Below are 12,516 nucleotides of genomic sequence, written 5' to 3'. Positions count from 1 at the left end.
GTATGGTGTATGGCTGTGATCAGGGCACTAGTGTGGCATATGGCAGTGACCAGGGTGTTGGTTTGGGGTATGGTGGTGACCAGGACACTGGTATGGTGGTGATCAGGACATTTGGTATGGTGTAAGGGGGTGTTTTGTGCATTATTTATTACTGATATTGTGGGGCAGAGATCAGGGACACAGGTGCACTAAACTGGGGCACTGGGGTGGCTGGCACTGCAGTGTGTGAATGCAGAAGTCGCCTGATAGGCTCCTGTACACACACTGCAGGATGACTTCTCTCTGCTCTCACACTGCTAACGATGCAGGCTGATGTACAGGAATATTAGCCCGCATCGGTGCTGCTTCCCGTCTGCTGTCTATGTAGAATGGGTGGCCAGGAAGAGGTTAAAGCTGAACTCCAGGGAAAACAAAAATCAACCCATGCAGTGAGACTTCCCTGCATTGCGAGTGTTAAATGCTTGTTTTGGTCTAGGGTAATAGAAAAGCACTTTTTCTTATCTGATTACCCAGTCCCACAGGTTTCCCCAGTGATGCTAGAATGGTCCCTGAAGCCTCTTCACCCCTACGCTCCTATGCCTACAGGTCATCTGACCTTCTCAGGTACAGTGCGAGGTACACAGCCCTGTGATCGAAGTGTGGATGCCAAGGGACAGTCCACTTGTGGAGTGGAGGGGAGTAGAGGAAAGTGCCAGCTGCTGGGAAATCAGGGCCGTATCTAGCCTCTCTGAGCTGGGGGTGCAGTAACAAAATCAGGGGGCATAATGAGAACACTGTGCAAGTCACTGACAGTATGGCATACAGTGTCACAACCTGGGAAACACTAGTATGCATTAGGCTGTCATTGGATTTGGATGATTAAACAGAGCCTTTGCCCCCTTATATCAGATGTACCTATCAGAGTCTCCATTTACATCAGGAGTCCTCATCAGAGTACCCCTTTATTTCAGATTCCCATCAGAGTACCCCCTTATATCAGGGTCCCCATCAGTTGGTTCCCATACATCACGGTCCCCATTAGAGTATCCCTTATATCAAATGTCCCAATCAGAGTGCCTCCTTACATCAGGTCTCCCAATCAGAGTGCCCCCTTACATCGGTGTCCCCATCAGAACACCCCTTACATCAGTGTCTCCATCAGAGTGCCCCCTTTCTTGGATTGTCCCCATCAGTGTGCCTCCTTACATCAACTGTCTGCATCAGACTAACATATGGATCAGTGAATGCACTCTCAGACCTGGGGGGGCATGACTAAAATCTGGGGGGGGGGGCACAGCCCCCCCCCAGCACCTCCCTAGATCCCGCCCTGTGGGGGATGAGGATCAGGTGAGTAAACCTACTTTTTCAGGTACCCTAGACCTAAATACGCAATTAACCCTTGCAGTGCAGGGGCAGCTCCACATAACGGGAGCATTTTTGTGTTCACTGCAGAAAGGATGTAAAGCTGAACACTTTTTTTTTTTCTTGTTTTAGCTGGGATTGGGTTAGAACTTTCACCATAAGTTCTAGCTTTACCCTCTCTACTATAAAAGTGTTTTGCTATTGTGTGATCCCCATATACCTCTTGTGCTGGTGTAGAAGATTCTGACCAAAAGGACCATAGACAACAATGACAAATCAGACAGTTCTAATCCATATCCTTTGTATACCAAACTAAAAATTAAGCTTTGGCTGGACTTTAAAGTGGTTCCAAAGGTTGAAGGTTTTTTTACTATACATGAAGTTAAAAATCTTTCAGTGTGCAGCTCCCCCCTAATACTTACCTGAGCCTCTGCGATCCAGCGATGCGCATGAGAGCTTCGGTTCTCAGAGGACTCTCCCTCCTCATTGGCTGGCACAGCAGCATGAGCCATTGGCTCCCTCTGCTGTCAATGACAGCCAGTGAACCAATAAGGAGAGGGGGTGGGGCCAAGCCATTGCTCTGTGTGTGAATAAACACGCAGAGCAGCGGCTCTGGAACAAGCCTGCTTGGGTGCCCCCATAGTAAGCTGCTTGCTCTGGAAGCACTAGGCAGAAGGGACTAGCCAGGAGTACTGGCAGGGGACCCAAGTAAAGGAGGATCAGGGCTGTTCTGTGCAAAACCACTGCACAGAGCAGGTAAATATGACATTTTTGTGATAGTAAATTGTCTTTACTATCACTATTAAATACATAAGAAAAGTGTTACTAACAGTGCCTTTACACTTGGGGTTGGGAAGGTAAAAAGAAGCAGTTGAGTCAAATTTGTACCCCCCCACACAACTGCCCACCCCCCAACTGCAAAGGATGTGGAGGTGTATATACTCCACAACCATGATGCTTTGTTTCATGGATGCAGCAAATATGATACCCCTGTTAAGTAAATAGGTTTTTTGCAAAACTGGTGATCTGGTGGTATGACATTTACAGGGTTAAAACAGGTGGTGAGGAGGCAACATATCACTTTCTCATCACCTGTCATGCACCACTGAAAAGGGATCCTCCATGAATTGCTTTTCAGGTGGTGGTTAGCTGTGCATCTAAACGTAGTCTAACAGGCAAGGATTTACCATGCCATGGTTTGTTTTTAGCAGTCAGTGGACTGAGCTACCCAAAGGGCGTCTGTATCTAATTATGTGCAAAACCAGATCTGTAGTTCCTAGGAAACTTTATACAAAAATATTCTTGGCCTTCCTAAACAAAAAAGACTGAATGAGTTTACCGGAGGTACATGACCTATGTGTGTAAATATTCTCCTTCCTGTTCTAGGAAAAGAAAAGATTATCTGGCTGAGACCTCCAGGAGCAGAGCACGTCTTTAGTGATCAGATCTTCCAGCTGGCCCGACAGTTTCCCCTATAGACCGCAACTGCTTTACTACATCACTTACATCTAAAAGGAACTAAAGTTGGAAAGATAAAAATAGCGAACAGAGAGGTTCTTTATTGCAAAAGAGACATTTAAACAGGTTATAAACCCCCAAGTGACTGGCCTCAGGTGATACACAGAGATGAAACAAATCCTGATACATAAGTTGTACCTGTTTATCAGCAGACTTCTCTTCTCTACAGCCATTCAAAGTCCAGAAGTTATAATTCTTGTCTGAGCGTTTAGAAAACAGGGGGCAGAGAGATGAAATTAGACTCTGTAGAGCTCAGTGAGGAGAGCTGACTGGAGGGAAGAGACACACCCCCTTCACACAGAGCTGATGCTGTCGATCATAGGCTATATGATAGGCCAGGAACCGGTACTGCTGCTCCACTACCCAGCACACCGACCTGCCCGTCTCCCTGGAGCCCTCCCTACTGGCTCAAAGCCCACCTCAGACCGCCAGCATCCAGCCACCGGCACCCAGCCGCCACCTCGGGACACCCAGCTACCAACACCCAGCTGCCCGTACCCAGCGACCCTGCCTGGGAACTGCCTCGGGCCTCCTGGACCTCTCCACGGCCTTCGACACAGTTGACCACCCCCTCCTCCTTAATAAACTACTCTCCCTTGGCATCAGAGATACCGCTCTCTCCTGATTCTCATCTTACCTATCCCGACGCTCCTTCAGCGTCACCTACAACGGTGCCTCCTCCCCCTCCCTCCCCCTCTCTGTTGGGGTCCCCCAAGGACCCCTTCTCTTCTCCATCTACACCTCCTTCCTGGGCAAACTCATACACTCCCATGGCTTCAACTATCACCTCTACGCTCACGACACTCAAATTTACCTCTCCACCCCTCTCCTCACCCCCACTTTCTCCGCCCGCATCACTCACCTCCTAAACGACATCTCAGACTGGAGGTCGCTACATTTCCTCAAGCTTAACCTCTCGAAAACCGAGCTCCTCATCTTTCCCCCTACCCACACCCCCCCCCCCCCCCATCCTATCCATCATCACCAACAACACCACTATCATTCCCGCCCCGCAAGCCAAAGTCCTTGGCGTCATTCTTGACTCGAACCTCTCCTTCCAACCTCATGTCAAATCACTTACAAAAACATGCAGGCTCCACCTCCGCAACATTGCCAAGATACGTACCTTCCTTACCCCAGACACACTAAACTACTCGTACACTCCCTGATTATCTCACGCCTTGACTACTGCAACTCCCTCCTCACCGGCCTACCCCAGTGCAAGCTCTCCCTGCTTCAGACCATCCTGAACTCAGCGGCTAGACTCATCCACCTCACCAACCGCTTCACCTCTGCCAACCCCCTCTGCCTCTCCCTCCCCTGGCTTCCGATTGCCCAACGCATCAAATTTAAACTTCTAACCCTGACCTACAAAGCCGTTCACAACACTGCCCCTGACTACCTCACCAACCTGATCTCCAAGTACCGCCCTACCCGTACCCTTCGCTCCTCACAGGACCTCCTTCTATCCTGCTCCCTGGTCTCCTCCTCCCATGCATGACTGCAAGACTTCTCCAGGTCCTCCCCCATCCTCTGGAACTCACTGCCCCAATCCATCAGACTGTCGCCTTCCCTCCTCACATTCAGGCGCTCCCTCAAAACTCATCTCTTCAGGGAAGCCTACCCCACCCTCACCTAACGGCCATTCTCCCTCATTCCTCCCACCACTTCATTCCCCTCAGCCACTTCCTACTGTACCACTACCCCCTCCCTCCTAGATTGTAAGCTCAAAAGAGTAGGGCCCTCTTACCCCTCGTACGTTGTTTGTTATTGTTGTACTGTGCCATGTATTGTCCCCCCTATATTTTACAGCGCTGAGCAAACCCTTTGGCGCTATATAAACTCGATGTAAAAATAATAATAATAATATATGCTGGAGGTTCCTCCCCTGTCACCTTTTTTATTTTGGTGTCAGGAAAACTTGTCAGAAGTGATTCATGCTGATTGTAGAAGAACAAAGCAACAGATAGAAATTACATTGAGTGCTCTTAAGTGAAGTGCTCACTATAGAGGGATATGCTTTTCTCACATTTAATGACTGAGGTTTACAACCACTTTAATTTCTCTTCTGCAATTAAATACACTTACCTGCCTGTTCACAACAACCCAGAGAATGTATGCTGAGTGGGAAGTGACATAACCTCACAACAGCCAATCAAGACAGCTGAATACCAAAACCCAGAAGAAGCCATGAAGAAGATGCTGGCGCTGGGGGGGGGGGGGGGGGGGGGGGCTGCTTGGGCATCAGACCATTGGAACAGAGTATTACTGCCCTTAGTTCTGCTTTAAAAAGGAGCACTTCTGATATAACTACTGAGGATCTATTTTCTTACTAATTGCATTCTTAGTTCACAGAATTCATATTCTTGTGTGGAAATTGGAATACTTCATTCAAAGCAAATGGTAATGGAGAAAGATCTTTGCTGCTCCTGGAATGACAGCGGTCCGAACCTGGAAAACATATAACCGTGCAGCAACAGCCCTGAAGAAGGGAGAGTCTTTTCTCCTGAAACGCTTGGCTTGATGTATTTGTCGTACTCTCAATAAATGCCTCCTAATCTACTATCAAAAGTGCATTCTTTTGGACATCAAGAGCTCCTTCTTTTCTACTATTCCAAGTATACATGTGTAACTGACCTCAAGGCCGTATCAGAAAGTCAGCAGCCCAAAACCTAAGAGGGTTTATCACCAATATTCACCATTGGGTACAACTGACAGGAGGGACATCTCCCTACCCACCCATCAACCCCCCACCTACGACCGGTGACTGATCCAGTCAGTCCAGCACAGTATTCAGCACCAAATAACAAATAAGATGACCATGTTTTACCTATTTTAGTACATACATGTGTCCAGCATCATTTTAACATCTACAATTGTAGCACATTATTAAAGGCTAAGGTCATCATTCTTAACATGTTGCATGTTATACCCATATTTAGTGTGTAATATATGACATGTTCAGCATGTACCCCCTCTCCCCCAGTCATCCCCCTCTCTGTGACAGTGGGTGGGGGATTCTCTTCCCCCCGCTGTCACAATTTAAAAACAGCCCGTTTGTGTGGGGCTCACCCTCACATGGCCTTGTCATTCATTCACAGGAAAATGTGAGTAGACTACAAGTACCATCACCCATTGTGGCTGACAGCTTGAATTTCTCAATGAACTACAAGGGCACTGGTGAGCACTCTCTTTGATCATTTATCTTCCAGCTCTGGAACGAGTAGACAGCTAACCTGACCCCCAGTTCACATCTATGCGGCCGTGCAGGATGCGTTTTACGCGGGCATGAGAGCCCATTCATTTAAATGAACTCCCGTGCCCCGTGACATGCAGGGAAGAAGTCCCTGCACTTCTTCTGAAAACACAGCCCACACAGGAACCTCGGTTCCCAGTACGGTTGTGATTTCCAGTGTGGGCAGCATGCCATTAGAACTAATTCCTCTATGCGTGTGGTGTGGCCGCACAAATTTTCGTGTGGACCTGCAGCCGCGCCAACTGCATATATGTGAACCTAGTCTGAGAGTCTGCAGGAGCCTCACAATGCAACCACAATCTGCTGATCTCGGGTGAAATGCTCTGCTGGCTCCTTAGAAAAAAAAATAAATGCACATTTTTTTACCTGCAAAAATGTGCATTTATTTATTTTTTTTTTCAAAAGCCTTGAATTAGTAAAGTATCTTGTTAGATGACTGAATAGTAAAAAATAAAACACTGATCATTTACACTGGGGGCACTTATACTGTATATAGGTGGTTGAGCCCTGATTTTACCCACCCAAGCCTCCCCTCTTGAGCTGCAATGGCAGCCAGATGAAGGTGTACACATGCCACAGCCATGATGCTTTGGTTTGCAGCCACAAAGAGGGAGATTTACTAAAACCAGAGTGTGCAAAATCTGGTACAGCCCTGCATAGAAACTAATCAGCTTCCAATTTTTATCATCAAAGCTTATTTGAACAAGCTCAAGTTAGCAGCTGATTGGCTACCATGCACAGCTGCACCAGATTCTGTGTGCACCAGTTTTAGTAAATCTCCCCCAAATTTTCCAGCAGTCCCATTCAAGAGTTGATCACGAAGCTGACTCCTTTCAAATGGGAATGGCCATGGCTGAATCGAAATTTGGCAGGTTCAGCAGGGACTGGCCGAATTTAGATCCATCTATGGCCAGCTTAACCTCTTTATGTCGGCACCTCCTGACCCTTTAAGAAGTTTCAGATGCTGGGAGGAGGGGAAGGATTTAGGGTCATGTGACCGCTTTGATTCGCTGTCACAGCGGTCACATGATCGGAAAAGGTCCCGAGGGTCCTTTCCATGAGACATCGACATATGTGTTGGGAGCATGCAGGGCATGCGCTCTCAGCACATATGTGTTTTCAAATGGTAAGCAAATGTGCGGCTGCTTGGCGTCAAGGCCCAGCCGACGAGAGGCCACATATTTGAGTACGGTCGGCATCGAGGGGTTAAGGAACCCACTACAGCTTAATTCCCATTCACACTACAATGCAAGTACACAAAAACTGGTGCATTCAGAATCTGGTGCAGCTGTACATGGGAGCCAATCTGCTTCTAACTTAAGTTTGTTCAATTACGCTTTGGCAATAAAACCTGGAAGCTGATTGGCTTCTATGCAGAACTGCAGCAGATTTTGCACTATCCAGCTTTAGCAAGCAACCCTCATAGTCCTAATCCTATAAATAGGTAGTGTTCACATCTCTGTACTGTTTTGAAGCACAATTTGAAAAATTATATATATATATCCCTATTAAGCTGATTGGTAAATGCTCCATATAACAATGCATTTTAAATGCAGAAACGTTTGACACGTGGTTAGAATCATGTGAAAACTCATTACAAATCAAACTGAAAATTGCTAATAAAACGCAGATGAATCGTAGACGTATAAGTGTGAATGGGCTCTAAGGCTCACTACATACTACATTGCTTGGACTTTGATAATTATCATAGGGTGCTGTAGCTTTCAGGGAGTAGTCAAAGATCAGAAAAAAAATTCTTCATTGGCCTTGCGGATTTTTGGGTGTTTCACATACGAAAAAATGTGTAGTGGGGAAAAAACTGACTGCAGCATACTTGGTAAGTATGTGATGCATAGATTTGTAAAAAAAATTATATATATATATATATATATATATATATATAGATATATATATACACACACACACAGTATACAGGTAAACAAACATTCAAATGAATGTATAAAAGGAACATTATTAAAAAACAATTTGCAAGTTAGACTTTTAGATTGCAAGCTCTCAAGAGTCATCCTAACCCTATTGTCTTGATATGATATGTGACTTTACTGTCTCCCTTTATTTTGTAAAGTAATGTGCAAAGTTTTGCCACTATAAAAAACCTGTATTATAATAATAATAATACATTCAGTATCTTACCTAATGTTACCTGTTTACAGCATTTCTGCATCAATTATCCTGGGAGGCAGAAGTCATACTCAACTGTCCTTATTCAACAAGACAGGTAAAATGTACAAATGTCATAAGCACGAAAAAACTCAGTTTTTCTGTGATCTGACCGGTAAACTAAAACCTGATTACCTACACTGGGTTACTGCAGACTTTGTGCAGATCACTGTCCTTTCCATTGCCCTTTTAATGGGAATCCGTCCAGGTAGAAACACAGGAGCTGTCATTGCCAACTATTTGGTGCAAGATCAAGGGCTATCCTTGGTATTCCTATTTATTGATTCATTGATCTGCAAGAAGCATGCAGCCAGTGAAGTATGAGGATACCTGGTATGCACACAACTGCATGTCATCAAATAGTGAAGGAAAGATAAGGTAGGCAGCCCTGGAAATGGATAAAACAAGTTTGTAATGCAATCCTATCCATTTATTGACAGGTTCCCTCTGATGGAAGCTTGCTTCTTCTTTAGAGTGTCATAGTTGTGTCTTCTATTTACATACAACAAAAAATACAATACACTTTCATTTATTGAGTCAGTAAAAAGTACAGCGCAAAGTGCAGTATCCCACAGCAACCATTCTGATTGCCTCCATTGACTACAGAGGAATACCATACCCAAACTCATTTGTAAGAATTATTCTGTACTTTTAGCTTAGGCATTTGCACCTACCACTCCACTGCTCAGACACTTAAAGGGTAACTCCACCTTCGTGGAAAAAAAAAATAGCAAATAAATAAAAATAAAATAATAAGATGGTGTATACAATTGCTACACAAGTCATATTGTAATTGCATATTATCAAAAACTACCTTTCCTTATCAATCTGCAGCTGCTGTAACTTTCTGGAAAATGCAATATGGCTACCTGGAAGCGTTCTGTACGCAGATTTTGTACAGAATGCCCACGGAAATATAATTCCTGCTTATGTGATTGGCTCACTGATTTTCCCAGAAGTCTGCACTAAGATTCAAATCCCCTACAAAAAAAAGTAATTTTTGGTGTGATACTCTCCAATGGAAATCATGTCCAAGGGGATGCAGATCCTGCAGCTTTCCTCATTAGATCCCTGCAGGTGCAGCAGCTGATTGATAATTATGAAATCACTCCCATACAGATTCACTCTGCACTTGGACACAGACAAACAGCCAATTATTCAGAATAACAAAAGGTAGGAATCTGCAACAGCATTTGTTAATATCCTTGCAATGTACATAGATCACCCAGAGGGGAAGTTTTTTCCTCAGCAAAAGTGGAGTCACTCTTTAAAACTCTTGAAAATCTGAAAATGATTCTATTTAGGGGGACTGCACCTGAACTGCAAGGGTTAATTGCTTGTTTAGTCTAGGGGAGAGGAGAAGCACTTTAACTTACCTGATCTTCTGCTCCCCTAGCAAATGGTGCCCCAACATGCTCCAGCACTGGGTTATCCTGCAGAGTAATCACATCCAATGCAGAACTATGGTCCCCGCATTAGTCTTGATGACATCAGGACCTTTGACAGCTGAACCGCAGGGGAGTAGATGCTGCAGGGAATGGTCTAGCTGAGCATCTGGTAAATTAATCTACCTTAACAAATCCCCTCAGGGGTGGACTGACAACTCATGGGGCCCCCAGGCAATAGGGGATCATGGGGCCCCTGTGTCTTTGCCCAAACTCAAAAAAGCCTATGAAAAAGGTGCCAGGGGCATCTCATGGGGCCCCCTACTGATCCCGGGCCCTCAGGCAGTGCCCGAGTTTCCAAATGGTCAGTCCGCCCCTGATTCCCCTAGCCCTAAACAAGCAATGAACTCTTGCAATCCCACTGCCAGGGATCATTTTTAGGTTTCCCAGAGTTGGGCTTTAAAGTGGACTTCCAAACACAACTTTCTGTTTACATTTGGATTGGGTGGATTCCGGTTGGATATGGAGTGGAGGGGAAGGTTATAACTTCTAATTTTAAAACTTCAGGTTTTATTGGCATCCCCTTTGGAGAGGATTTCCCCTCCCTTCCTCTTCCAGTGATGGGTGGTTACCTAGACAAGTGAAACACATTTAACAATAAACACTTGATTTTTTAATGCCATGGGGGAAGGTTAAAACCTCTATCGGTCATTAAATTAAAAGAAATAAAAGGAATATGAGAAACCCCCCTCCCAAAATGGAGGTTTAAATACTGAAAAAACTTCTCTCTCATCCCAAGTCTAAGCAAACGTTAAAAAGGAAAGTTTTAGGAGTTTTACCCTGGTGTCTCCTGACGTTAGTGAGGTGGTGGTGACTACACAGTGGGGTTTATTTATTAAAGCTGGAAAGAGGAAAATCAGGCTCACTTCTGCATAGAAACCAATCAGCTTCCAGGTTTTATTGCCAAAGTTTATTTGAACAAGCTGAGGTTGGAAGCTGATTGGTTTCTATACAGACGTGAGCCATAGAAATGTTTGTGTACTCTCCAGCTTTAGTAAATAAACCCCAGTGACTATAGTTGGTAGGAGACAAAGATAATGCAGATACAATACACAGGTGTACATTGGCGCAGTCTTACCTGTCGATGCTAATGACACATAAAGTCATAATAGAAGCTGTACAGCACATTACATCCATGGCAATGAAGACGTTGCAAAAGAAGTGGCCGAAAATCCATTTCCCCCCAATCAGGTCGGTGACACTGACAAAAGGCATGACAGCGATCGCCACGGACAAGTCAGCCAAAGCCAACGACACGATCAAGTAGTTAGAAGGCTGCCGAAGTTTCTTGACAAAACAGACAGAAATGACTACTAGGCAATTCCCTGCAATAGTCAGCAAAGTGATAAGAGACAGGATGGCTCCTATGACAAGCTTCTCAATGTGACCATAATTAAGGATTTGCTCCCCACACTGGGTGTCATTTTCATTTAGGAAGCTGGAGGTGGGCATAGGACTAATTGTGCTGGCATCTTGGACAATCTTCAGCAAAGGCGGGTTCAAAGATCCAGAAATCATGATGGAGGTGCTCAGGTCCTCCAAGTCTTCTATAAGATAGGACCTGATGTCACTGTTTAAGTTGCTGCTGTTGATGAGGATGACCATTGTGGTTTGTGTAGCCCATGGGTATACCCCCAATGACTGGGTCCAGCTCTTTCCAGATGCTGACAGTCAACATATAGCATGGGAGTTTAATTCTCTGCAGCTCTGTCTCCTGAGTAGGTAGAATCTACCTTTAACTGGGTAGACATGCTTGGTTCAGGGACTCACCTTTGATGTCTTCTCAAAGCCATTTTTGGTGACCACCAGCTTATGTTTAGTGCCTCCACAATCTTGGTGGTCATTCTTCAGCAGCTTGGTTCCAGCTGCTCAGCAGTTCAGTGAGCTGACCATCTAGGTGATGTTTAATTCATAAAATATATCTACAGCTGGTCATTCAAAGAAAACAGGCTTCTGTCTTTTTTTCCAAGTTCCAGAAGATAAAAGTAGTTACCCAGAGAGTTCTTACCAGTGCCTCTTTTTGAGATGCTTAAGTTTTCAGGCTGGGAAAAAAAGAATGCATTCACTTCAGGCTACACTGTGTTTGTAGTTATTTCCCACGTCCTTTCATTTCCTAGCAGCAACTCAAAGACAGAGTGTGTAGTTTCTACACTAAAGGAAAAAGCATCACATCTTCCAGTTCCATCATACTGCAGTGTAGATGAGTAAGCAAGGTTTGTCATTGTAATGGCGACATCTAGTGGACATGATGCCTACAGACAAGCTGCTACAAGACAGGTGTACACATTACTGAACTTGGAGAAATGATATTGCTGATCTCCTTATGAAAGTGATTGCTGCTTTGTTGGCGCTGGCTTCAGCACTTTTAGGCTCCATTCACACTTTGAGATTTGGAATCGTGGGCAAAATCGCCACGACACAGCCTGGGGCACACTGTCGTGTGCCGTTATCCATCAATGGCACCGCAAACGCGTGTTTTTAAAAATTGCGTGCAGCTTGTTGACTGAAAAAGGAGCGAGAGCTTCTTTTCAGGCAACAAGCGTGCATAGGGCTGCCCATTCAACTGAATTGCAACACACAGAATCGCATGAAAATCGCACTGTCAAATGGGGCCTTAGACTCTCGCCTAAAATAAGAATTTATATAAGAAAATTCAAAGTATATACAGAACTCCTAATCTGCATTCTTGATTTATGGGTTTTTCCATTAGCTTAGTGAATGTGATGAAAATTCACTGTGCAAGAAATTCCCAATCACCTGCAAGGAAGAAAAGTA

The 12,516-nt window shown here is 44.9% G+C and overlaps 1 protein-coding gene across 3 annotated transcripts in view; it reads right to left on the bottom strand.

The window, feature by feature from the left end:
- Positions 1-11,900, bottom strand: part of HTR7 (5-hydroxytryptamine receptor 7) — a 200,129-nt gene extending 188,229 nt beyond the window's left edge. The window contains exon 1 of one of the 3 annotated variants that reach the window (XM_089692766.1): positions 10,820-11,900. In XM_089692766.1, the coding sequence (XP_089548892.1) occupies positions 10,820-11,346 (527 nt within the window). In that variant the 5' untranslated portion in view covers positions 11,347-11,900. The remainder of the gene's footprint in view (positions 1-10,819) is intronic. The other 2 variants (XM_089692765.1, XM_089692764.1) reach the window with 2 other exon arrangements.
- Between the last annotated feature and the right edge of the window lie 616 nt (positions 11,901-12,516).

This window comes from Staurois parvus, unplaced genomic scaffold (assembly GCF_062004578.1).
Source record: "Staurois parvus isolate SC_StPar_1 unplaced genomic scaffold, SC_StPar_1.0 ptg000604l, whole genome shotgun sequence".
Classification (NCBI taxonomy): Eukaryota; Metazoa; Chordata; class Amphibia; order Anura; family Ranidae; genus Staurois; species Staurois parvus.
Note: the sequence above shows the minus strand (reverse complement) of the source record. Positions and strands in the feature narration are given on the sequence as shown.